At 36.2% G+C, this 24,991-nt stretch overlaps 6 protein-coding genes across 17 annotated transcripts in view; 3 read left to right on the forward strand and 3 right to left on the reverse strand.

The window, feature by feature from the left end:
• Window positions 1–15: 15 nt before the first annotated feature.
• Window positions 16–1,265, forward strand: LOC143199753 (uncharacterized). The gene has a single exon (XM_076409804.1). It carries the CDS (start codon window positions 92–94, stop codon window positions 1,253–1,255), a length of 1,164 nt encoding a protein of 387 aa, XP_076265919.1. The 5' UTR covers window positions 16–91; the 3' UTR covers window positions 1,256–1,265.
• A 1,009-nt stretch (window positions 1,266–2,274) lies between these two features.
• On the reverse strand, window positions 2,275–4,413 carry Nlp (Nucleoplasmin). Of its 4 annotated transcripts, XM_076409806.1 has the most exons (6): window positions 4,252–4,413; window positions 3,958–4,089; window positions 3,634–3,905; window positions 3,403–3,459; window positions 3,039–3,092; window positions 2,275–2,779 (listed from the first exon to the last, which is right to left on the reverse strand). In XM_076409806.1, the coding sequence occupies exons 1-6, from the start codon at window positions 4,271–4,273 to the stop codon at window positions 2,675–2,677; spliced, it is 642 nt and encodes a 213-aa protein (XP_076265921.1). In that variant the 5' UTR covers window positions 4,274–4,413; the 3' UTR covers window positions 2,275–2,674. The 4 variants fall into 4 exon arrangements, with proteins under 4 accessions (XP_076265921.1, XP_076265923.1, XP_076265922.1 ...); XM_076409808.1 differs by lacking the exon at window positions 3,403–3,459; XM_076409807.1 differs by lacking the exon at window positions 3,039–3,092.
• A 550-nt stretch (window positions 4,414–4,963) lies between these two features.
• Window positions 4,964–6,389, forward strand: LOC143199752 (nucleotide exchange factor SIL1). Its single transcript, XM_076409803.1, has 2 exons — window positions 4,964–5,154; window positions 5,205–6,389. Exons 1-2 carry the CDS (start codon window positions 5,031–5,033, stop codon window positions 6,305–6,307), a joined length of 1,227 nt encoding a protein of 408 aa, XP_076265918.1. The 5' UTR covers window positions 4,964–5,030; the 3' UTR covers window positions 6,308–6,389.
• Window positions 6,338–7,640, reverse strand: LOC143199754 (lymphokine-activated killer T-cell-originated protein kinase). Its single transcript, XM_076409805.1, has 4 exons — window positions 7,424–7,640; window positions 6,813–7,370; window positions 6,577–6,756; window positions 6,338–6,519 (listed from the first exon to the last, which is right to left on the reverse strand). The coding sequence occupies exons 1-4, from the start codon at window positions 7,527–7,529 to the stop codon at window positions 6,401–6,403; spliced, it is 963 nt and encodes a 320-aa protein (XP_076265920.1). The 5' UTR covers window positions 7,530–7,640; the 3' UTR covers window positions 6,338–6,400.
• A 41-nt stretch (window positions 7,641–7,681) lies between these two features.
• Window positions 7,682–11,488, forward strand: Ssrp (Structure specific recognition protein). The gene is made up of 8 exons (XM_076409802.1): window positions 7,682–8,016; window positions 8,072–8,473; window positions 8,527–8,705; window positions 8,758–8,997; window positions 9,054–9,182; window positions 9,241–9,532; window positions 10,361–10,592; window positions 10,650–11,488. The coding sequence occupies exons 1-8, from the start codon at window positions 7,966–7,968 to the stop codon at window positions 11,354–11,356; spliced, it is 2,232 nt and encodes a 743-aa protein (XP_076265917.1). The 5' UTR covers window positions 7,682–7,965; the 3' UTR covers window positions 11,357–11,488.
• Window positions 11,489–12,435: 947 nt separating this feature from the next.
• The window catches only part of LOC143199778 (partitioning defective 3 homolog), a 35,582-nt gene continuing 23,026 nt past the window's right edge, over window positions 12,436–24,991 (reverse strand). For 2 of the 9 annotated variants that reach the window (XM_076409856.1, XM_076409854.1), the window contains 19 exons: window positions 19,996–20,202; window positions 19,437–19,941; window positions 19,223–19,385; window positions 18,999–19,162; window positions 18,719–18,939; window positions 18,461–18,661; window positions 18,093–18,278; window positions 17,409–17,810; window positions 17,167–17,338; window positions 16,950–17,112; window positions 16,685–16,891; window positions 16,310–16,425; window positions 16,042–16,110; window positions 15,886–15,971; window positions 15,695–15,830; window positions 15,469–15,640; window positions 14,816–15,385; window positions 14,041–14,124; window positions 12,436–13,213 (listed from right to left, as the gene is read on the reverse strand). In XM_076409856.1, the coding sequence (XP_076265971.1) occupies window positions 12,862–13,213; window positions 14,041–14,124; window positions 14,816–15,385; window positions 15,469–15,640; window positions 15,695–15,830; window positions 15,886–15,971; window positions 16,042–16,110; window positions 16,310–16,425; window positions 16,685–16,891; window positions 16,950–17,112; window positions 17,167–17,338; window positions 17,409–17,810; window positions 18,093–18,278; window positions 18,461–18,661; window positions 18,719–18,939; window positions 18,999–19,162; window positions 19,223–19,385; window positions 19,437–19,941; window positions 19,996–20,202 (4,176 nt within the window). In that variant the 3' untranslated portion in view covers window positions 12,436–12,861. Of the gene's footprint in view, window positions 13,214–14,040; window positions 14,125–14,815; window positions 15,386–15,463; window positions 15,641–15,694; window positions 15,831–15,885; window positions 15,972–16,041; window positions 16,111–16,309; window positions 16,426–16,684; window positions 16,892–16,949; window positions 17,113–17,166; window positions 17,339–17,408; window positions 17,811–18,092; window positions 18,279–18,460; window positions 18,662–18,718; window positions 18,940–18,998; window positions 19,163–19,222; window positions 19,386–19,436; window positions 19,942–19,995; window positions 20,203–24,991 lie in introns of those variants that run through there. The other 7 variants (XM_076409858.1, XM_076409855.1, XM_076409860.1 and 4 more) reach the window with 4 other exon arrangements.

Genomic DNA, 24,991 nt, shown 5'->3' on the forward strand with positions numbered 1-24,991 from the left:
TTGAATTAATAAATTTATTTGAATTTGTTCAAACTAACCAAACTAAATAACAAGCTTTTTTTAATTTGAGAGTGAAAAATGAAAAATTACAATGACAACGCCGGAAAACAAGTCTTTTAGGAAGAATTATGCAGGAAGTGGGATTAATAAGAATTTATTAACGCCTTGTCGAAGAATAGGATTATCTAGAACAAAGAAAACTCCAAAAAATCTTTGTGCTATTCCAGAATCTAATTTGCCTAGCCTAACTCCAAAAGATAAAAAGGATGGAGCAGCTATACCTGAAATTCATACTAATAGTGTAATAGATAAACAAAAAATAATTGAATCAACTGGCAAGGAATGTCTAAGAATTAAAAATTTAGAGAAAGGTGATCGAACAATTGGAAGCAAAAAAATTAACTACAAGACTGATTCTCAAGAAAAAAAAGGACCAATATTAAAAGAAAGCAATAATTTCAAGGAAGATTCAAAAACAAATGCATCAACAGAAAAGACTAAACCCAGAATAGCTGGGGAAGAAAGTGAAATCAGGTTAATTAAAATGAAAGGAAAGAAGAGGAAAAAATTGGATTTTGATTCAAGCAGCGATAGTGATTCAGCAAAAATACTAGACAAAACTGATCTAGTTAAAAAAGAGAAAACAAATTGTGAAAATACAAACATTTTGTTAGCAAAATTCACTACTGAAGATTATTTAAAAGAATTTTCTGTCAATCCAAGTGCCTTTTATGATGAGCCCAATGAACAAAACTTTGATGATTTTATTGCATTTAGTGATAAATGGAAGTCAAAAAAAACAAAGAGTATGTCATTAACAAAATCCAGTGAGCAGCTTAAGAAAGTATCAGATGCTTTAAAAGAAGAAAAAAAGTCAAAGCAGTTATCTCTGAATAAGGATCTCCAAGAAATCAATGTACAGTCCAAATATGATTCTAATGAAGAGGATGATGTATTTATATCATCACCACAAACCCAGCAGCAAAAAGACGACTTGTTGAGGCTCATTGCTGTAAAGGAGGCAGAAATTCGTCAGAAAGAAGAAAAATTAGAACAGCTTAAGCGAGCGCGGGTATATAAAACAAAACATAGTCCAGAAAAAGTAGCCGTTCATTCCACAAAATGGCTGAACAGTTGTAGACAGGCATTAATGGACTTGCTAGTCAAGATGCAAGAACATGGAAGCATGAATATGGAAATTTTAGTTAAAAATTTGAAAATACCCTCAGGAATTGTTGAAAAATTAAATGTATGATACATTTAAATTAGTTTTATTTACTTAGAAAAAAGGGTACATTTTATTTATTTCTCTTATCAATGTAAAATAATTATATTACTATGTATCAAATCTGCCTATAATATAAATGAGGTAATTTCCAAATTTCTCTTATTATTTACTTCTTTGTTAGCTGTTACATGTATTTTGGTATCGTCGACAATTTTTAATTTTTTATGAATATCTCTCGAGAGCTCTGGGTCTAAGTAGCAACTTTTAAAACAAATTTAACTTCACTTATTTTACTTAGTACTCTCATTCAGTAATGAAGAATTGACTCCTAATGTTCTTCTAAATGTTATTATACTTTTTCATAGAATAATTTAATTTAGCTTTTAAAATAGGCTTCAAATTCTATCACTTCATCTATTTCATTGGAGCATTGTTTTGTGATTTGCAATTAGTTAAATTTAAGTTTTCATTGGCTTATAATATGATCCTTTTTTAAAAGAAGTCCTTCTCCTGAAACTTTTAACCTAAAGACTTGATTTTTAAAGGGTTGTTGGAAAAATTTGATATATTTCCGGAATATTTAAGATTCTTAGCATCAAAAAGGTAATTTAAGAGCAATATTTTTTCGATCAAGAACTTTATTTGTAGCATGAACATGACGGTTATACCAACAATTATTCTGTTTACTATTAACGATCGAAATTGAATAATTTGTAGGAAAACAATGACACGTTCGCATTTATTTAGCGAAAAATAACAACATAAACATGCTCTTGCCTTCATATTATTCAGCAGACATGGTCATGTATGACCTTTGTTCTCAAAATTAAAAAATCTCTAAGGGCCGTCTTTTGCATTGATTAGATTGAAAGATCCCAGCGGTCACAGTTGCAGAAACGGAATACGTGAGCTCGTCCTGAATCAACCACTATCCACTTTTATAATGATGGATAAACACTCGTCATTTTTAAAAATCTCTTATATCGGGAAAAAGTAATTCTGAATATATTTAAGAGTATTATGCAGGGACAAAATAAAAAGACACGTTTAGAAAAAAACTATTTTAATGAGATTGTATATTTACAACAATTCAATCTTGCCTTTGTAATAAATACCTATGGGTATATTTTAGTCTTATTTACTTGAGGGGCATTGTTAACTCCTTAAAACTCACGAAATTGGAATAAAAAAATCACGTTTTCACAAAAATCGTCGACAAAGAAAAAAATTTGAACGATCACATAATACATTAGTCTCGAAAACACTAGGTTCTGATACGTTCGTCATCGGTGTAGAGTAATGATTCGTAAAACTGAACTTGACAAAAAATATTGTTGAAAGGCGGGAAAAAGAGATAACGGACATAAATGTAAAACCTAACCTAAGTTATAGTGATTAAAATCTTATATCCGGTTGGGCGCTTCGAAGACACTCGGGCTTCTCGTTTTACTTTTTGGCTTTGGCGTTATTTTTCACTGGAGACTTGCCTTTTGTGTTGTTACTCGTCTTAGCTTTCTTTGTTTTTGGCTCTTCATCATCTTCTTCCTCTTCCTGAAACAAAAGACCAACATTAAAAGATGCCCCTCCCTCATATAAACCAATGATTTCATGGATGAACTTTTTTCAATGCCATGGGACATCTTTCTGTTTCATTTTAATCAGTCATCATGAAAATGATCGTCACTACATTTCATCCATGTTGTATAATGTTCTAAACATCTCCTGGACAAATGAGTGTTAAGTAAAATACCAACTCAAAAAAAAATCCAAACAGGAGATGCTCAGAGAAATGGAATTATACTAATCGCACCTTTGCATCTCCATTATGCTTGCGCTTTCTAATACTAGTTTCCTCATCATCTTCCTGAAAAAAGGAAGATTGCAATGAATATCAGTGCACTGTGACGCATAAATGCAATCTACAAAACTACTAGACTTTAGCTTTCGTGCCTATTTAATATAATTTATTAAATAGACTGTGATCATATCACAGTGCAATGGTTTTCTCAGCATGCAAACAACCAAACCAAAGTGTATTTAGTATAAATATGAAAAGCTAAATGAATGAACACTTTATGATATCAAAAAACTTTAAATAAATATTAGCGGTAGAGAAATGCAAAGGATACAGTTCTGGGTGAATTGACATAATAAAGTTAAAAAGATTTACTTGCCAGCTTGCGTGCTATGAAATTCCCCAGCTGCTTTCCCAGTAGGGACTTTCCTACAAACTAATGTTATCATCAGAAAGCACAAAGCACAAAAATGACAAAGTTCATATCAATTTTTGCTAAGATTGTTTTTTGTTGCGAAAACTGATGCCAAAAAGCAAATAATACATGATGAGGAAACTAGATATTGCTACTGTTATCCCACAATTCTGAATTAAAAAAAACTCTACTTACTGCTCCTTCTTCTCCATCGTCGTCTTCAATCATCTCTTCCTCCATTTCTTCCATGTTTTCTTCATAGTCTGATAAAGGCCCACCAATTAAATGGTGACCGATTATATGCACTGGACCATTCCCTTGTAGCAGGGCAAAAGTTACTGGCGGATCGGGGAATGAAAGATCGAGCAAAACTTGACTATTTGGTCCGCCAGCCTTTAGTGTGGCGATGGGAATTTTTACCGCATCTTTCCATGTCATCGCTTCAACTTGAACTACGTTTACTTCACCTAAAAATTACGTAATGACCGACATTATCAGGCTAATTTTTATTATTAATACCATCGGCGACTTCTGGTCCTAACAATGCGTGTTTAATGATAAGTTTATGGCCCCCTTGATATTCCTCAGCTCCGGCCCCTTTCGCTTCTGGGTCCCAAACTTCACTGGCATTCTTGCCTTTCAACGTAAGGGCTGAAATAATAGAAATTGCAACATTTACATCACTCACTGATACTTATTGACAATGGCGCCAAATACCGGCATCGTAAGCGATCTAGTAACAACGATATTGACATTTGGCGAAAAAATACGAAAGGATATTGGAAAAATAGATAGTCGAGAATGTATACATACCGAAAAAGTATTCGTCAGCCATTATCTATAGTAGATGAATTTGGATTTTTATAAATTTACACGTGACTAGACGCCGGCCGAACACTTTACGAAAGGACGAAGCGTAAAAGAGAACGCCAAGCTAACGTTTGACATGAAAATCGAAATGGCGGGTTGTATTTGTGCGGAGGGCGCCACCTATACTCTATTGTGATTGGATGTGTCTATAGGACCGCAAATTGTACATAGATTTTTTGCCTTTTGATAATCAAAAACTGCCTAAATATTCACTAAGGTATTATATAATAATATACTGTAATTTATCTAATAATATATAACATATAAAGTTTTAAAATTGCCACTAATATTAAAATATGAAATATAATTATTTTTTACAACTTTAGCCACTTTCACAAAAAATAAAAGTCAAATTCAAATCTGTAAACAATTATTTTTCCGGAGTTGAATATTTTTCTGATAATTAACAAAATGTCAGAAATTCATTTCCGTTTTATTCACATAATTTTTCTTGTATTTTATCTTTAGCCTTACAACTCTGTTGTATCATACTTTTTAAATGCTAACATTAGGGCATTATTAATATATTTATAAAATTCTATTAAAAGCTTTTCTTACTAAACCATGTGGTTGTTTTCAAATAATTGTTTACATTTTAATGAGAACTGTTTTTACACTTTGAATTTAACCAATGACATTTTTCAAATATTTGTCTGTCAAAAGCCAGGAATTTAACCAATAAATCTTATCAGTTATGGTTTTTTGGGATATATCGACTGAAAATGGTTTGGAAATTATTTCTTTTTACGATTTTATTATTTTCCAATACTTTGGGGGAAAACGATGATGAATCTGACTCAGACGAGATATTTGTTCCAACAAAAGAATGGAAAGTTATCAAAAAAGGTTGAGATTTGAAAAAAAAACATTTTGTGGTACTGATATATTTTTTTCAGGCCAGAAGGTACCGGCAGGTTTACATTATAGAATAAATTTATCAACTGGTAAGAAGGAGGCCAAAGTAAATGATGATGAAGAATCAGACTCGTCCAAGGGCTTTTCTATATTGAGGCCCAAAAATGTAGATATAACCGATCAGATGGAAAGAGATACAAAATATGTTGGCAAAAAAAAAATAGAAAAAGGTGAACCCAAGAAATTTCGAACCATGGATGAAATGAAACAAGAATTGGCAGAGGAATCTATTGTCCCAAAGTCTGATGTGGAAGTATTACAAGATTTGTTCGCTAAGTTTGAACAAGAAGAAAAAAAGAAACATCCCTCTGATCAGACCATTATGCATATTTTAAGAATTTTAAACTTTGTTGGTCATCAAGTTGATAATGCAAATGAATTTGTTAAAATGGATGGTTTCAAGAAAATAATTTATAACAAATTAAACTCGACTAATGTGGCTCTGAGACATGAAGCTTTGAAACTATTTAGTACATTAGCGCAAAACAATCCACAGGTCAAAATTCATATTTTGGAAACAGGTGGTGTAACAGTGTTGTTGAGATTATTAAATTTAGATGATAATGATCGTATTAAATCCAGTACTATAAGTGCTTTAAGCTCTTCTCTAAGAATATTTCCTTTAGCCCAGAATAAATTTGTTGAATTGGGTGGTTTAACCATTTTCACAAGTTTGTTTAAGTCTGCCTCTATAAAGGTTAGACTTAAAATGGTTACCCTTCTAACTGATTTTATTGTGGAGAGACAACAGGATATTGCCAACTTTGCAGGTCTCAAATATGTTGATGTAGAGGAGCACTTATATGATCTAGGATGGTGTAAGTATGTTAGTGATTTGTTACTTGATGTCGTAAGGACGGACATGTCCGATTATGATTCCCAAGAAAAAGTTTTATTGGCCATGAAAAGCATGGTGAAAAGGTGTCATGGCTCTTATAATAAAAATCTCTTGTTAAATCTTTACCGAATTTACGGCACCTTATCACACAAGAAAGATGATGATTCTGAAGATTATTTCATGTACTTAAGTATTATAATACAAAGTTTACTTGAAGTATGGGAACATGATAAAGATGAACTGTAAGACTGATCTTCTCATGAAGTAAAAATACTATTTTTGTTATACTTTGCTTATTTAAAAATACATTATTATATACATTACAAAATTGTTTTTTTTTTACAATCGATTACACACTTCGTCTAAAATAACTGTTAGATCAGCAGCAGATGGTCGGCTCCCTTTGTTTTCTTCTGTACAACAAAAGAATACTTCTAGTATTGCTTTATAGTCCTCACCTGAAAAATTTTTACTTGTGAAAATTATTATGTGATTTTATTGTAAATTAATTTTACCAAGGTTTATATGCTCAGGCAAAGGTGGTCTTGTCTTGACACTAATTTCTTCTAATATTTTGTCAAATTCTACTTGGTTCATGCCCGAATAATTTTGTATTTTCTGGGCAATGTTTTCCGATATAGGAGGGCATAGAGCTATCATTTCCCATATTATTAACCCATATGAATATATGTCGGCTAAAACATTGAAATATAAGATAATAGTATATTTTTGATAGTTTATTTAAATTTACCTTTTGTGGTAATATCCTGAGGATATTTTAATATTTCAGGAGCAGACCAAGCCTGTGTTCCAATATATTCTGCTCCAGGGGCTCTCTCCACATCTAAATTACCATTTTTCTTTATAGGTAAACATACCCCAAAGTCACACAGTTTACAAGTATTAAAATCCCCTTTAATTAATACATTGTATGACTTTATGTCACAATGAATAATTAGTGCATTGTTATGCAGGTAATTCAAAGCATGTGCCACATCCAATGACACCTTTGATATAATTCTTGATGAAAATGGTCCCTTATTATCATCCCCGCGAATCTCGATTAGATCTCCCAAGGAGCTGTTACATTCCTCCATAGCTAGAATATTATTCCCATCCTTACTTTCTAAAAAGGCTCTGAATCCAACAATGTTGGGATGGATTAGTTTACGCAAAACCTCAGCTTCATTTTTTAGCCTGGTTTTTATCGTCGGGTCGCTCCTTTTACGTGTTATTAATTTTTTTATTGCCCAAGGAGATCGAAATTTATCAAATACCGGAGACCGTTCGAGTTCATATACAGCAACCCCTACAAAGCATAAAATATAGGAAAGTTTTTATTTTCTTTAAAAATTACTGTACCTGTTCCGTATCCAATTTTTTTCATGTAAGGAGAAGGAGGAATTTGAATTTTCTTCAAAACATTTAAACTGGGTTTCTTGGGAGTACAAAAGTCTAAACCTGACATTTTTACTTTTTAAGGAAGATTTAAATCACAAAATATTGACAATCCTCTGTGTTTTGCGATTTAAATCAAATTTTGGTAACGGTTGTTCACGTACTTAAATGACATTTGGCAGAATAATATTTTTCTTTGAATAGTATTAATATCCATACTTTATGGTTAATGTCATCGAGATATTAAAATTATGTAGATTTTTTTATTGCTTTTATTAGTAAAACAAGAAAATATAAATCAATATATTAGCGATATTTTAAATTTCATATGATATTTGCAGTGACATCTACTTCCAATCCATACCAAACTAGAATTATAAATTCCCGGCATATGTTGTGTCAAATATGTCAAATTTGTTGAGGTCTTAAATTTTGAGAGCATTTTATTTATTCTAGTTTTAAGGAAGTTTAATATCAATATAGGATAGTGTTAATTCGTTCTTGTGATGGATTTTTTGGAGTACTCCGACATAATGTCGGAATTAAAAGGTTGTATGGTAAGTGATTTGGTTTTAGCATAAATTTTAAGTTAAATCGTGTCTTATACTGTAGACCTCCGGAAAACTGAAAATGACCGATCAGAACATCATATTCAAGAATGGAAAAACGGGCAAAGTCGAGCAGATTCAATCTTCCGATTTGGAAGCGGTAAATTTTCAGAACTTTGCTGGTACTTGGGGTATTCGCGTGTTTTTAAACAATGGGTCCCTACATCGTTTTGTTGGATTCAAGGAGTCAGATAAGGATAAAATCGCAAAGTTTTTCAGTACCACATATAAGATAGATATGTTGGAGAAGGAACTTAGTTTAAAGGGTTGGAATTGGGGAACAGCAAAGTTTCATGGTTCAGTACTTAGTTTTGATATTGGTGAGAAGAGTGCTTTTGAAATACCATTAAATCATGTTTCACAATGTACTGCGGGAAAAAATGAGATTACAGTGGAATTTCATCAGGTTTGTTTTGTGTTTTTGCATGTTCCATTATGTTATTTTGATAATTTTTTTAGAATGATGATGCTCCAGTAAGTCTTATGGAGATGCGGTTTTTTATTCCATCCAATGAATTAGCAGGAGACACTGATCCAATAGAAGCCTTCCAACAACAAGTTATGCAGAAAGCTAGTGTTATTAATGTTTCTGGTGATGCTATTGCAATATTTCGTGAAATTCATTGTCTTACTCCACGGTACTACAGTATTTATTTAAAATTTATTCATTTTAAATATTGTCCGTTTCAGTGGTCGTTATGATATCAAAATATTTAATTCATTCTTTCAACTCCATGGTAAAACTTTTGATTACAAGATACCCATGGCTACTGTTCTGCGTTTGTTTATTTTACCCCATAAAGATGGCAGACAGATGTTTTTTGTTGTCAGTTTGGATCCCCCGATTAAACAGGGTCAAACCCGATATCATTTCCTTGTTTTACTATTCAAGCAGGAGGATGAGACATCCCTGGAATTACCATATACTGAGTAAGAATAGCTTGTGTTAAATATTTTAATTGCTCTAATTTTGTGTAATTTGTAAGTCAGGAGCTAAAAGAGAAATTTGAGGGAAAGTTGGATAAGGAGTTGTCTGGACCAACATATGAGGTGTTGGGAAAAATTATGAAGCACATTGTGGGTAGGAAACTGACAGGACCTGGAGGTTTTATAGGGTATGTATATTATTATTACTTCCTTTTGTGTGCAATGTGTTAAATAAGCTATTTATAGACATTCAGGAACACCTGCTATTGGATGTTCCTTTAAAGCAGCTGCAGGGTACCTGTACCCCCTGGAGAGAGGTTTTATATATGTGCACAAACCACCAATTCATATTCGTTTCGAGGAAATAGGTTCAGTTAATTTTGCCAGAGGTGGCGGTGGTGCTCGTTCATTCGATTTCGAGGTGGAATTAAAATCTGGCACGGTACACACGTTCAGCAGCATTGAGAAGGAGGAGTATGGAAAGCTGTTTGACTTTATTACTTCCAAGAAGATCAACATAAAGAACAGAGGAAAGAGTGTAAGTACACTTGAACTATCAATTTATTATCAACTTGTTATATACGTATATTTATTTATTGCTTCTTATCTGGAATCAGTTGAAGGTATATATACATTCCTTTTACTTTTTTCTTGCCCATAACACAAAATATTTTTAAAAGGTCTATGTTGCAGTCCACAATGTTAGATACTGACATTAAAAGATAATGACAATTCACAATAATAAGATAAAATTTTACTGTTTTATTAAATTATTCCCATAAATTTCGAACATTAACCCATGATATTCGTGCCGTTTTAGCCGATAATTTTTTGTCCCTCTTCTTGTAAAACTATAATTTTGTCAATATAGCAATTTCGACATTTCTGGGCGAAAAACCTAACCAAATTACAATCCTCTTTTGAAGTAATTTTAAAAAAGACGAGAACAAATGATAATCAAACAGGGCAAGTATCTTTTGTTGAATTAATATATCTTTCTCTGACTCCTCTATATTGTTTGAAAATTATCATAGGTTCATTGTCACCATCAGGGATGATCCTCATGTTAAAATCGCGATATATTATTAGGTTTCTTGGGCCCACATTTTCTTTATCTTGAGTGCAAAAGCCTCCAGGTTCCATTCTACATATTGGTTTCGTTCCAGATCATATACTTTAATTATTTTTACACATTTTGTGATAATGAGCCGTTGAAATAATTTCTAAAAGCACTTATAAGTTATATATCAACATATATTTTAAACTATTCGTAAATACATATTTACATAAAATAATCAGAATTTTAACAATAAATGGATAAAATATGAATACGTCGCCATAATAATAATAATGTATTGAATCATAGGATAAAGCGTCGTATAACGATGACTTTGGCGATTCCGATGCAGAAGCTCCAGACGCTTATCTCGAGCGCGTTAAAGCCGAAGGTCAGGAGAGGGACGAAGACGATGACGATGACGACGAGAGCACAGACGAGGACTTCGATCCCGACAAAGTGAAGGCAAAAGACAGTGATATCGCTGAAGAATTCGATAGTAACCCCAGTACTAGCGAGAGTGAAGGAGAGGAGGGTTCGGGTAAGCGATGCATGTCGTTGCGACAGTGCTTGAGGTTTATTTGATTTGATGTTTTAGAAGGCGAGAAAAAGGACAAGAAGAAGGAGAAAAAGAAGAGCGCCAAAACGGTGTCGGAGAAACCGCGTAAGCCGAGGAAGCCCAAGAAAGAGAAGGACGACAATAAACCGAAGAGGGCGTCCACTGCGTTCATGCTGTGGCTGAACGCTAATAGGGAGAAGATTAAGAAAGATAATCCGGGCATTAAGGTGACCGAGATAGCGAAGAAGGGTGGCGAGATGTGGCGTGAGCTGAAGGATAAGAGCGAGTGGGAACAGAAAGCAGCCAAGGAGAAAGAGGAATATAATAAGGCCATGGCGGATTACAAAAAGAGCGGTGGCGGGGCGGAGGGCAAGAAATCGGAATCGAAGAAGTCTGATTCCAAGAAATCATCTAGCAGTAAGAAAAGCAACGTTGAGTCGCCGTCGAAGTCTACTGGCAGCTTCAAGAGCAAAGAGTTCATTGAGGACTCCGACAGTAGTTCGGATGACGACAAAGCAAAAAAGAAAAAGGATGACAAGAAGGACATGAAGAAACAGGAAAAAGAAAAGGCGAAGGAAAAGCCCAGCAAGAGGAAGAAGGACAGTGACGATGAATCTGACAAGAAGAAGAGCAAAAAGAAAGACGAGAGCGACGAGGGAGAGGAAGAGGAGGAGATTCTGAGTACACCCGAGTCAAGCGGCGCCGAAGATGAAGGCGACGATGATGATGATGGGGATAGCGATTAAACTATCTGCATTAATATGCGCAACTATCTTTACTTATCAATCTGTGATTGATTTTATATTGTTTGTTCCATACCATAAATTTCTTTTTCTGCTATTTGTACATACAGTTTATAATAAACACATTTTCCAATAGTTTTTGATTCCCAACTATTATTCCCTTTGGCATTCGTTATAAAACTAGAGACCGTTCTCCGAATACGTCAAATTTACTTTTTCTACCGAAACTGTGCTTCGACTCAAAATAATTAACTGAAACATTTTCACCTAGGCCCTTTTAAGATCTCCTCTATATTTTGTATTTTTTGGTTTTTTAATTTTAACATTAGGATAAATGAAAAAAATAAGGATGGCAGTACCTATCTTACGGCATCTTTAAATGGCAATCCAAACTAAAGTAATAAATAAATATTAGACTTGTCGCGATATCTTTGCAATAAATTCAGAAGCTTTAGTTCTATATGCTGTCGTCAGATATCAGCATTAATGATTACACCTATGCTGACCTCTATAGGAGTGAATTATAACTTATAAATTCAGAAAAATTATTTAAAAGAATGAAAAGGTCTTTTGATAGTATTAATCATATCATACACTTCCAAATTAGTCATCCACTAGAACATGCACTTAGTTCTATATATATTTAGTATATTAATAGTACTTACTTGTTTAAAAATATTCAATTTGACAATAACTTGAAAATTATTTATTCGAATTTTTGGTTTGGGTCTGAGAGTAACTGGCGAATTGTATGGCACGTTCTAAATGCTTGTGTGTACTTGTACGTACGGAATTTGGTTGCTTATTCATCACATGATTATTTTCATTATTTAATTTATGAAATTAAAAATCCGTATACTTTAATTGGCCGTTCCACTTTATGAAAACGTCAAAGTTAAAGAAGAAATCAAAATTAATTAGGCATATTCGCGAATGACTTTACCCACACATATCTGTGCCATTCTTAAACCGACGTTTACCTCAGTTAAGATTAATATTAGTTGAAACTTTCATATTGTATTGTATATTAATATTCTTGAAAAATTCTGTAACACGTACGAGTTAATAAAAAAACAGCAATATCCATATAATAAAATTTAAGTTTATTTTCAAAATATAAAGTTTCGACTATATACAATATAAAATAAGTCTGTATATACACATAAAATGGATTACGTTTTACACAAAATATAATACTTAAAATGAACTGTGTTATACCTAAAGATTACTACAAAAATGAGCACGTCTTCAATGATTATTGAAAGAAGGAATATAATACAGCAATAGATTAGGGTTAAAAACGGATGAATTTTTAGTTTAATATATATAAAAAAAGCAAACATCACAGACTTGGACAAATAAAAATTGTTCTTATCTTTTCTTTAGATAAAACGACACAATTTTAATCGATAATGAATTTATGTATATTTATATAAATATATTTATAATTTTTAAAGCAGAGTAGACCTAATGGATAAATTTCATCTAGGAGAATCTAACCTAATATTTTACACTTTAGTCCCGTTTTTTTGGTGCTCGCCGATGGTTACTTGCGTTACGAAGGGACCTCGATGTGGCTGAGGTCTGGTCGCATTGGGCCTGGACGGGTGCTGTTGCTGCTGCTGCATGTTGACTTGCCGTTGTCTAGTTTGCGACGATGGAGGATTCATGTTAACATCATATATATGGGTGGACTGATGATTAGCGTTTTGGTTGTGCTGAGCGGGGAGATTTGGAGGACGCATTTGACGGTTGTTCAACACCGATTGGACGCTCTCGTATTCGTAATAGTTTGAGATTGGTCGCAGCTGATTCTCGTTCCTGGTCTGGCGTTGTGAATGGTATTGGTGTTGCTTGCGACTGTAGTAAACAAAATAATGAAAAAATAATAGCAACGTTAAAAGTCGTTTTTATTGCTACGCAAAAAAATACTGTTAATAATTCATGTAGTGTTACCAACAATATTTTATATATATTTATGTAGTGGGCAAGTTATTCTTGCTTTCTTCTGCCGCAAAAGAGAAAAATGCAGTGTGGCTTCATTGAAAAACCGTGTGCTTACGTGAACGCCAGCATCAGAATTGGTTTCATGTCGCGACATCGATAAAAACCATTTCATGTTCCAATCACTCAGCTCTCTTGTAGTGGTTAGAAGGCTCTGATGACCAATAGTTGTAATAAAAACTAATTATTTATTATTTTAATCTCAATTTTGAATATAATAGTAACTTCAAAACACAGAAAAAATGTTTTTGTGTGTCCTAACGACTAACGTTATGTATTTACGAAATTAACTGCATAAGACCAAAAATATTTCTTTTTCCTTTTGTCCTTTCATTCCTATTTTAAGATATGGATATGTTGTTTTTCTCAAGAAAGTTGGTAACACTAAACTGATAGTCTATAATATCAAGCAACTGTTAAGCTGGAAATTTAAATCAAAATCAAGGTCTACATGACAAATGTTTAGTGGCATCTAAATGTTGTAAACCCAAACAGTTGTGTAAACTGCGGCTAAAACATATGTCTAATGATATCTAACGCAATCTAAATCTAATCGAATTTACGACCTAATCAGCAAAATGAACCCATCCACCACCACACCCAATACAACAATAAAGAAATGAGATCAAAAGCATGCAAACGTGATCGGACTACTGGAGTGGGTAAATTGTATTGGTGCATACCTTTCTTCCTCCACCTTTAACCTTTGCTGTTGAACTTGCAGTCGCATTTGTACTATCTGACTATCAGACAGAGACTCTTTGCGGCTGCGGGGTGAGACACAAAACGTTTGTCAAATAATCATAATAAACAAAGTTCACAAACGGTGGAATTGATAATGGTATTGATGAGCCATCGGCCATATCATTCCGAGGACCACGTATGAATTAGTCAACGAATGAAACGCACAACGACCATCATTATTAGAAACATATATATTATTTAGTTGGTCTGAATCAATCTGTATCATACACGTCAATTAAAGTTTTTCAATAAGGGCGGATTTATGGTGAAATGGAATGAAACAAGCAGTGTGTGAGGTATTAAAAAGACCCATATACATCCTGTCACTTTGGACTGAGTATATTGTTCTATGAACAAAGTTAAATTTTACTTCAAAGTTGTTCTCAGAACCAGTTCCTTTTTTATGAAACTGAATATGCATTGTCCAAATTGTGTTTGCTGTCATCACATCAGTCACTTTCTGATAGCCTATGAAAAAATTTCAGCAAAAAACTGCCTTTATTGAAAAATCTTATAGTTACATAATAAAACAGTATTGATAATTAAAACTACAGGTTAATTCAGTACAACAAGTATTATCTGAAGCTTCAGGACTTCAGACAACTCCTCATGTCATGCGACAAGTCAGTGTTAGTAACAAATGATTTGTGCCTAACGGATTGACAACACTAGGCTAGTGTGTTAGATTGATGGTGCGAAATTAAGAAGTCTCACCTAATATGATTCTGCAGCTCATTATAGTTGACGTAATGTGTAAATGGCACGGACTCGGTAATGCCAGACCTACTGCCAGGCCGGCCATACTCTCCATATTGGGGCTCCCTGTTTTGATGCGATTGCTCGTTCCTTTGTATTTGTCTTTGCTCGTAGATGTTCTCCCTATCGTCCGACTGATAATAAGTATGCCTCTGAGCCATCCTCTGCCTCTCGTTTCGTCTTGGATCGGAGTTTTGGCGATATTTCACTGGCGGTACCACCGAATTCTCCGGTATGACTTGCACTTGTTCGGCGTGCCTGTGAATATAACCGTGATGCCTCGCGTACACCTGTTCTCTTTGTTGCTGGTTGTTGGATTCAGAATGAACCTGCTGCTGTTGTGTCTGTTGTTCCTGTTTATTATCCTGGCTGGTCTTCTGTTGGGTGTTGTCAGTGCTATGCGAGGTTTGCGATTGGTTATCCTCGATTTGGGGCTGGGTATTTTGCGAAGTGTTTCCGTCGAACTCATTGACCTGATGATACTGCTGGACTGGTTCGACCAGATCGATTTTTCGATGTTTTCCGAACCTAAAAAAAAAGGCAAGTAACAATGTTGTTGTGTTCATTCCCCCTTTCGTTTCGCTGTCTCTACCATCGCATTATTACCTTACCTAAACATCGAGCCAATGCCCTTAAATATCCCCGGTTTCTTCTTACTACCCTTGCTCTTTCCATCTAAAGCGGCGTTGAGCGAAGACTGACGAGGCGCCCCTCTGACGTTGGTAAAACCGTCAATTTCCCGCTCCTCAACCGGTCCATCTAGAAGCCAGTGTTTCTTGGCACCTAAAGCGAAAGAGAAAGTATATGGATTGTTTTTTTTTGCGGTTAATTATTTACCGATCTCGCTACGATGGTTAGGATCCACGACAGCAGCGCGAAAACTCTCCTCGCACCCTCGGCCTCTGATCACCTTCAGTCCGCCAGACTGACCTCTGTAGCTGTAGGCGGGGTCGCCTTCTTCTTGCATTTGAAGCTAAATGACAACACCAATGAGTACCGTCGATTTTTTTAACAGATTAAAAGAATACCTCCTGAACCATAGTTTGCAGTGATTCCAAGCTCGACGATTTCTTCATTCCCAATGAGGGACCTAGTTCTCCCAACTTGTCGGCATCTAAAAACGAAGGATTAAGGTTTTAATAGGACATTGCTGTGTGAGATCCGCTAAAACGGTCGATGCTTACATTCTGGATGTTCGGAGGATCGATTAACACTAATGACAGACTCGACTGACCCAACTCGTATTAAACTAGCTGTTAAAAGACAAAAAACATCGAAACATTAGCACAAGCTGCACATAAAGAGGCCGGTATAAGGTAGCAAAAAATTAGTTTAGTTAGTGACAAACATGTTAAAGCACTGGAAAGGTAGTCTATAAACAGTACTACCTGGGGAATGGGTCAAAAATTGGGGGATGAAGGCTAGGGTGGATGATGCGGCAATGTTACCCACTGTCTTTCTTTGTTCGTTCTTCTCGCATCTTCTTGGTTCTCTGGTAAGTATCGGTGTTTTTAGCGTCCAGGGTGGCGTGGCGTTTCTCGGACATACTTTGTCGACCGAAAGCATCTCTGCAAAGAATTCAAGAGGTTAAGAAATACCAGAATAAAGAACCACCATGCATATAAATTGTGTTTAAAGTAGGGTAGGTGTACTAAAAAACTGTTTAAATGATATTTTGAAACAGATGTCAATGTACTTTGCATTATTGCAAAAAGTGAATCATATTCGCTTCATCATTTAGGTATGCCAAACGCATAACAGAGTTAATATTTATGTTTAAAAAACTAGTGCATTCATCCCTACTCTACCCTGGAGCATGACAAGTACCTAGAAAAACTTTGTGGATTCTCTAAACTAAGTTGGCTGGCGTAGGTGGCATCAGTATTAGGAAGAGTGGTTTGAGAAGAAGAATCTGTGCTCTTATCACCATTTCCAGTTATCAGACTAGCCTTGCCGTCCGGTTCGTGGTCCTTTCTATTCTCGGAAACATTCCCGTTGATGTGTGTCATCTTGTTTGACATATGCACGTTGATTCTGCAAGAGAAAAAACTACATCTGACAATGTTCTTAATAATTCCTCCTCAGAACTTACTGGTGTTGGTTTTGTAGAGGCACCATTCGGGAACCATACTCGTCTTCTATTAAAACGGGTTCAGCCATGCTTATATTTCCGAATGAGCTGTTGGCCATCATACTGTTGCTCCACGTATCGTGAGTGGCTTTGTAGTAGCTCTCGTTCCTCAATTGAGGCTTTCCTGAAAGTCGACACTGTTAATACCACAAACAAACATTCCGACGGCAACTTTTACCAGTCAGTCTCTCCAACACCGGATTCCACGTATGCATTGGACTCAGCTGGTTGTTCATCAATCCATTCTGATGTGGATTATAAATGACCGTGTTCGCGGAACCGTTTGAAGCATTGGAATTGGAATTCTCGCCAGAGATCTCGCTCGAGGTCTCCTGAGAATTGAACAACTCCTGCAACAGATCAAACACATATACATAAAACTCGCCCTCACGTCACCTAGATATCGTGCACCGCTCGTACCTGTGAATTATTCAATAAGCTCTCGTTGGACCTATTTCTGCTGGCGCCAGGGGACGACGCTTTTCTTGCAATCGTCAGAGTGATATTTCCCGGGACAGGGCCCTCCGTGTGCAGCATAGCTTTACGTAACGTCTCCATGGCGTCGCTATTGCTCTGTTGCAACAGCGAAATACCGTTGACGTTCAACAGTTGATCGTTGGTCTTTAATCGCTTGTCTCTGGAAGCTGCGCCGCCGTTGATGACGCTCTTAATGAATATACCCAGGTCGCCTGATACGCTAGTTTTGCCCTTGACGCTGATACCAAGTCCTGCCTTCTCCGAATCGTGGACGGGAATGTTGAAGGTAAGAATCTCTCGATGCTTCCAAGGAAACACCATGGAGCCGTCTATTTCCTCCGCAGGCTACAAATATTACAGGTTGGTGTTAATCTTCAGTCCATCAATTATTCTGATCAGTTTGAAATGATTGTAGATAAACAGAGAACATGAAGCTACCTTTCATTGAACATATACTAAGTTGTTAAAATAATTCTCGTATGCTAAAGATAATGTGATGAGTCTGAATAGAGAGTGTGTTAGTATCTGAAATGGATATTTGAAATAATAATAGTACTTTAACACTACTCAGTATGTGCACAATGCCTCTAACTACACAAACGATAACAACGATAAAAAACAAATTACATTGCTCGCTTCCTGGAACTGAGACACGATCTTTGCTACCGAGCCCAGCGTCCTGTCTGGTGATCTGTTTTGTTGGAGCGCCTGCAGATGGCCCTGGGGCAGTGGTGGTATATTGGGGGGCGTGTCAATACCACCGTGACCATTATAGGCGATCGGTTCTTCTTTTTCGTCAGTCTCTTCGATGCCCTAGATTGGGACAGATACAGAAATCACTGACGGTCTCGGTCGAGAGCGGTTCAGAATGTATCTGGCTCTGAACTGCTCCCGCATGCCTACCGCGTGCAAGATATCATGCAATAATATCGACGTTGATAGCTACAAACTAAAGCACATACCAAAGCATTATTCTAGAAATAAGGCTTACTTACAATGACCCTGGGTAAACCGTTGTTGGCGGTCGCTGTGGGCATGTCTTCCTGCCTGGACACCACGATCTTCACCTTGCTGCCCGGAGATACTTTACGCAAAATGGCCACGGCTTCCGCCTGGCTCTTACCGGTCATTTCTTCGTCATTAACCTGGAGCAATCTATCGCCGATTTTCAGTCGGCCATCCTCTACGGCCGCACCCTGTACAGACAATCCCGTGTCACGATAATCGGTATACCGTTGTGTTGTGAATTGTACCTCAGGAATGATGTTCTTAATGTAGATGGGGCAATTTCCGCCGGCCGGATTGTCCCTGGTGGTGATGCTGAATCCCAATCCACGGGGGCCCTTCACCAGCTCGATCTCGATCTTTCGACCGATTTTCCTGGTGTTGGCCGTCAGCAGACCTTTCAGATTCTTGGATATGGCCGGTACTTTCTTCGTAGGCGACACCGTCGCTACTTTGGTATTTGTACTTTCTGCAAAGAATCCAATAGTTGAGCGTGGACCGCCTCAACCAACAAACAACGCTACATACGTTTCTGTTCGCATTCCACCATGCCTGCATTCTCTTTGTCCTCACCACCAAAGTGAGGATAGACGGGGGCCGGTGGTTTTCTCAAATTCTCCAGCCCGGAAGCTTTGATGATTTTCAGTCTTAACTCGGGAGAAACCAGTGATAACTTAAATATTTCTTGGACTCTAGAATTTAGATGAGATGAAAAATTTGTCATTTAATACTACACGGGGTGATTTTCGTACCTTTGGAATGGAATGTTTATCAGATTTTGTCCGTTGATTTCTACAATTCTATCAAAGATTGCTAGTCGGCCATCTCGGTCGATTCGACCGCCTGGCTCGATGCCCTGCACCAAGAGCCCTCGGTCCTTGCCTGTACCATCGTAATCTGGTACCACGTGAATACCTGAGAAGGGGAAGTAATTATCTTCTTATTAAAGGCTGAATGCGACCTTACCAAGATGTCCAGGTTGGTTCCTAATTACTATTAATTCGGTTTTATCCGAAGGCCAAGGCGTAGGGCTGTTGTTAGCCTGCCCGAGCGGTTCCTTTCGACGCGCCTCTCGCGGCAAGGAAGTGCTACCGTGGGATCTAGAGTTGGCGGCGCGTTCTGCGGCCTCCGCCCAACGATACCCCGGCCCGTCTCCAAGAAACTGCATTGAGAGACGATTGCTGCCATCTCGTGCCATTCGCTTGAACCCCCCTCCACCGTCGTCGTCCTCCCTGCTGTCTTCCATCCAGTCGGGACTGACATAACCCGAACTGGGCGGCTCGAGAATAAGTGGAGCCGCGCTCCATCGCTTGGTGTGATCGGGAGGCACTGGAGGGCCTACCGGCAACTGATTCAACGTAGGTTCGCTGCCCCTCCTCACTTGAAGCGATGGCACCCCCGATGCTATTTGTTCCCCGGTTACCTCAATGTCCGTACGAGGATAGGACGGACCATATTTGTTTTCACCATCCTGTAAAGAGAGATTTAATAAAACACATCAATAAATCGATGATTGGAGACTCACATGGAAGATGTCTGGGCTCCCGGTACCCACAGAACTACCGCTGGCCCCGTCCCCACCGCCATGATGTACGTGGGAACCGTCTCCGTCTTCGAAGCTGGCCAGAATCTGTTCCCTGTCGTCGGCCACATCACTCAGGCGGTCATCGGGATCGAGGATACCACCCCCTTGTGACTGGAGATTGTGAACGGACACCCAAGCATCAGGGCTCTGTAAACAAGCGATAAATACAGCAATTCGCCATAATTGACCATCAATCAAAGCAATTTACGTCATTTCTATGTAAACTGGTGCAAATAACAAGTGACCTTAATACTAACTAGTGATACGAGTTAATTACTTTATTTTCTGTAGAAATACATTCTATTTTGATTCATATTGTGATATTAGGTGAAGTGAGAATCAATGAAAAACTAAAAAAAATTGATAGGCCGTTCAAAATATAAGAATTTAAATAATATTCTTTAACATTTGACATAATAAGTATACTTATGTTGAAAGAAGGTTATATTTGGTGGCATGCTTATAATACTATACTAGTTAAAAGATAAAAGAAGTTATAAAATAAATCTACTAGTTAAAAGCAACCAACATTGAACTTTTACGCAAATACTTTTCGAAAGCGAGGCATTTGGCAACGTTCCGAGATATGGTCACTAAGCACAAGGCGTACTCGAAATTCCACCTGTTTGGGCGGATATCCGTTCGACAACGTCTCCGATATAGGCGATGTACCTGTCCTAGGACGATTCCGACGATGATAATAATAACGACATAACAACGGTTCGAAGGTCCATATTTATTTCGCCCGTCTGCTTTTGTTTACCTTATAGAAACGACAACAGCACTAGCAATTGTTACAGTCGATAAATCCAAAGTTTAATATGGCAAGGTTCGTTTTTACTGGGCATAGGCACGAATCATGATGTATGACCTTTGAATAGTAAGTCAGTTTTACATTTTCGATGTGACAGCTAAATTTGACGGAACAGAAGGGTTTAATTATTATGTAATTTTTAACACAAACGTTTATTACTATTGCCATTTAATTTACATGAATATAAAATGTCAACATATATAATAATTTATATGGTATTTTAATATATCCTACATTTCACAACTGTCATTGTTATTACTTATCAGAATATGACCTATTTTTTACTTCCTAATTTAATTGTAAAAAAGCACCGCTTATAATTTACTGAGATTTCGTTATAAAAAATCCACTATGTCTATTCATAAATTAATTTTGAAACGGTTGAAAAATGAAATTTGATTTGTTCTAGGTATTGTTCTATGTGCGATGTTGCCACAGTTACTATTTTTCAGAAAAGTTAATCACTGACAAAGAAATAATCGAAGAAAATAACTAGAAGATAAGCCCAGTGATCAATGGGAAAATGAGAAAAAGAATGCGGTTTTTTTGTAAGGGTCGACGAACTCTTCATTCTTGTATTTTATTTAATGCTCGGCCGACTTATTAAAGACGAATTCATTATTGGATCCAGAGGAGCGTGACTAGCGCGAAATAAGTGTAATTATTGGGATTTTGCACGCACTGCATCGAGCTTGATATCATCAGAGACCGAGGAGAACCAGATTTCGAATCGTTGAAACTAACTGAGCGGTAATTCCTTGAAAAAAAAACTGTCTGGTATTGTGCAGTATCTGTGCCAATCCATGTTATATGGTCAGAATAGGTTTTATATAAATGGTGACACGATTTAATTGTTCTCATGGATATATTAGAAGTAGCAACTTCTTAAAAAAGTAACACAGGCAACATCGCAATTGCTGCTATAAAATTTGCGAATTAGGAAAATGTTATAAACGGGAACATTGCACAGCTTAGACTTTTTATATATTTGGAGTTTTTATTATTTAATGAGCGGATAATATAAGACAAAAAATAATATAGCCTGGCGAAAGTGGTACTTTCCTTTCAAGGCCCTCATATTGGGAAGCAAAAAATCGACCGGCTCGTTATGTAACATCTTCGTCGATCCTATGAATAACTTTCGGATTTTTTTCGTCCAATTAAATTAATTATGACGAAACGCCGTTTAGTGAAACTGTGTCAGTTTTCAAATTAAAATCGTGGAAAATTGTTCTTAAATATATTTCTCAAACAGCGCTAATAAGTATATTAATTAATGCACATAATTAACCTGAATTGGTCGACGATAACGGGTAGGTTAGATGACAGCTAATGAACCGTGTAAAAGTGGATCGGACCCCATATTTATTGAATTAATTTAAAAAATTTAAAAGTCCAAATTATTATCTTGCTGATGTTATTAAAACGAAAAAATCTTTTTATGACTTTTGGCGTCATATGAACACATTAAAATAATTTATCATTCGTTAAATAACTTTTTTTAATCAAGTGACTAAGTTTATTTTTCATACATTGTTGCCAGCTTTACACTTATTCTAAAAAACAAGATATTTACAATGTATATTATAACACTTATAATGTTATACATAAATATTTTACTATTATTATTCTAATACTTTAAATTAATATTAAGATTACTTATTTTTAAGAATATTATTTTTACTACATTCAATATTTTCATTACTTGTTGGAAAATAGCCTCGTTTTTAGCTATTACTAATTGTCAATAGCGATATATTTTTGAGCAATAATCGACTGTTTTTTATTCATAAATGAATATTTAATGTTGTGTAAGAAAATTTGCATCATTGTTTTCGTATACGTAACGTAGTATACCGTGTTGCCATATAAACGCCATTTGCAGTAAGCTTCCGTAAATATTTGATCATTACCAAATAAAATTGAGATTGTACTTTAGTTTCAATGATCTATGAGAATATAGACAACTTAGAGAACCACAATACAACATAATTATAGCACGTTGAAAATGCTCATTACTAAGGAATCTCGGGTGGTACTTAGGCGCGCCTTGGAGATGAAACCACATGTTGTACCACACCTATTTGAAAAAATGTTTTAATCTCTTGGCACACACAGACACACATACACTTAAACACGTCAAATCATCAACAAAATAAAAAATCGCACGACTGGAACGAATTAAAAAAAAAAACGAAATTATGACCTTGAGGTGAAATCTAGATGGCTCTAACGAAGAAAAATAATCAAGGACGTTCTCGGTCGACCGAAAAAAATCGCCTTCGTCGAAAAAATGACAATTTATGCTCGAGGAATTTTACTTTTGATGATGTAAAAGAGCGAATTATTCACGCCAAATTACATGCTGAAGAAGTGAATACGAAAACCTACTTGATGTGATTCGTTGCTGGACACTTCCGCGATGCGGCGGCACTTGTTCGCGAACATTCGACGTAACTTTAAAAAACCCCGGAATTTTTTTTGGTGCGGGCCGCCACACCTAACCGTGGAATAGAACCAATCCTGCACTCGAAACATGTTCAGCGGCCCTTTTAGGTACTCGGGTACCTAGTCGTCGGGCGAATTACTAACCCCAGCATAGGTATTTACATCGAAACTGCTACAAGAGAGACCATTGAAATGCACTGGAATAGGTAATGGACTTACGAAGGCGTGGACCGCCCGCTTCAATATTCCATCCCTTTTTCATGTATTTTCTTAATTTATAAACCATCTTACTTATTTTTTTATTTCCCTACAATTGGCAATACATTAAAGGATTATTGCAGAATGGTAAATCTGGATTTATATGAAAATATTTAATAAATTTTCACAGATATTGTTAAAATATTGGTGCGGGTGACGCTAGCCGTAAGTATCAAAACGCTAGAGCCGCCATTATCGCATTTTTCGAATTCCCATTTCGTATTTTTGTCGAAGAGTAATTAAGATAAAGAAATAGTAACACCAACATTTTAAATTCTTCAACAGGTAGTCAACAAATATACAAGTTCGTGATGGTTTTGTTAGGCTCGAATAGCTTCCGATTTTGCCTTTGGAATGAGTATTAGTTGGTACCCTGGAGTAGTTTTCGAGTTCATACGAAACCCAAATCCTTGGGTTCTACACTTAAGATGGTCATGGTCTTGAAATTATTTGTTGAATCTGGCCTAAGGTATCAGCGAGCTACTCTTGGTTTTGGGATTCATTCAGACTACTACTGTCTCCAAATTCACATCTTCAAGATGTACTGGTAACCTTTTATGTTCTTAATCACTTAATGGTACTTAATGCGCACAAAAAAATCTTACAAAAAAAAACAGCGCACAAAAGTTGACATGTTTAGGGCACAAGAAAATATCTTGTTGAAGTTTCAGCGAAATGACCCTAATGATTTTCAGAGGGAAGTTATTATGAGGATTTGACATGAATTATGCTACTGCATAATCCAATGTACCATTTAAACACCATGAAAATTATGTATAAATATATTAAATATTAAGGATAATAATATAACATAAAATTTTAAGTCATCCTAAAGGCGAAACATCCAAACAGAACGGAACCGAATAATTATCGGCTTTTGGTGGGTTGTAAATTCAATTTTCTTCTTGTTTCCTTTAGCGCGATGTTGATACAGATTTCTAAATGTGGGAACCCTTTGTGTCGTAAACAATGAAAAATCCGACCGTTTCATGGGAAATGACCACAGGCACGTTCGTTCTAAAACCAAAGTTACGAAAAAAGTCGTTTTGCGTCTACATTTCGTCTGCATGCGTTTACATTCAGTTACGGGCGGATGAAGGTGTTCTTATGCAAATAGCTGGGTTGAACCCCATATACATATAATATTTTGACCATGACAAGGTCATACGCAAATATGCGGAAAGATTCCGACCGACCAACTTCGATCCGCACAGGCGGTACCGTAAATTTATGTTAAAACGGCGAAGAGTGAGTTAAATAGAAAGGTTGGCAACGCACAATCTCGCCTGCAAGGGGGTCACTGGAACGTTATTAGTTATCTGTACTGATGTTACCACATAAGCAATAACTTGTCACATTACAGCCAAGACAACAACTAGTCAATCCACCTGTTTCAAAATGATTGACAATATTTTA

The sequence above is a fragment of the Rhynchophorus ferrugineus genome, unplaced genomic scaffold, assembly GCF_030347505.1.
Source record: "Rhynchophorus ferrugineus isolate W39M unplaced genomic scaffold, kcgeb_rfMv2 rfM7, whole genome shotgun sequence".
NCBI classification, from domain to species: domain Eukaryota; kingdom Metazoa; phylum Arthropoda; class Insecta; order Coleoptera; family Curculionidae; genus Rhynchophorus; species Rhynchophorus ferrugineus.

Coding starts and splice junctions, on each gene's coding strand:
- LOC143199753 (XM_076409804.1), top strand. CDS start 92: ATGACAACGCCGGAAAACAAGTCTTTTAGGAAGAATTATGCAGGAAGT.
- Nlp (XM_076409806.1), bottom strand. CDS start 4,273: ATGGCTGACGAATACTTTTTCG. Junction 3,906..3,957: donor AGGACCAGAAGTCGCCGATG/GTATTAATAATA, acceptor CGTAATTTTTAG/GTGAAGTAAACGTAGTTCAA. Junction 2,780..3,038: donor AGCATAATGGAGATGCAAAG/GTGCGATTAGTA, acceptor CTTTTGTTTCAG/GAAGAGGAAGAAGATGATGA.
- LOC143199752 (XM_076409803.1), top strand. CDS start 5,031: ATGGTTTGGAAATTATTTCTTTTTACGATTTTATTATTTTCCAATACT. Junction 5,155..5,204: donor ATGGAAAGTTATCAAAAAAG/GTTGAGATTTGA, acceptor TATTTTTTTCAG/GCCAGAAGGTACCGGCAGGT.
- LOC143199754 (XM_076409805.1), bottom strand. CDS start 7,529: ATGTCAGGTTTAGACTTTTGTACTCCCAAGAAACCCAGTTTAAATGTT. Junction 7,371..7,423: donor AAAAATTGGATACGGAACAG/GTACAGTAATTT, acceptor TATGCTTTGTAG/GGGTTGCTGTATATGAACTC. Junction 6,757..6,812: donor TCAGGATATTACCACAAAAG/GTAAATTTAAAT, acceptor TCAATGTTTTAG/CCGACATATATTCATATGGG.
- Ssrp (XM_076409802.1), top strand. CDS start 7,966: ATGGATTTTTTGGAGTACTCCGACATAATGTCGGAATTAAAAGGTTGT. Junction 8,998..9,053: donor CTGGAATTACCATATACTGA/GTAAGAATAGCT, acceptor GTAATTTGTAAG/TCAGGAGCTAAAAGAGAAAT. Junction 10,593..10,649: donor TGAAGGAGAGGAGGGTTCGG/GTAAGCGATGCA, acceptor TTGATGTTTTAG/AAGGCGAGAAAAAGGACAAG.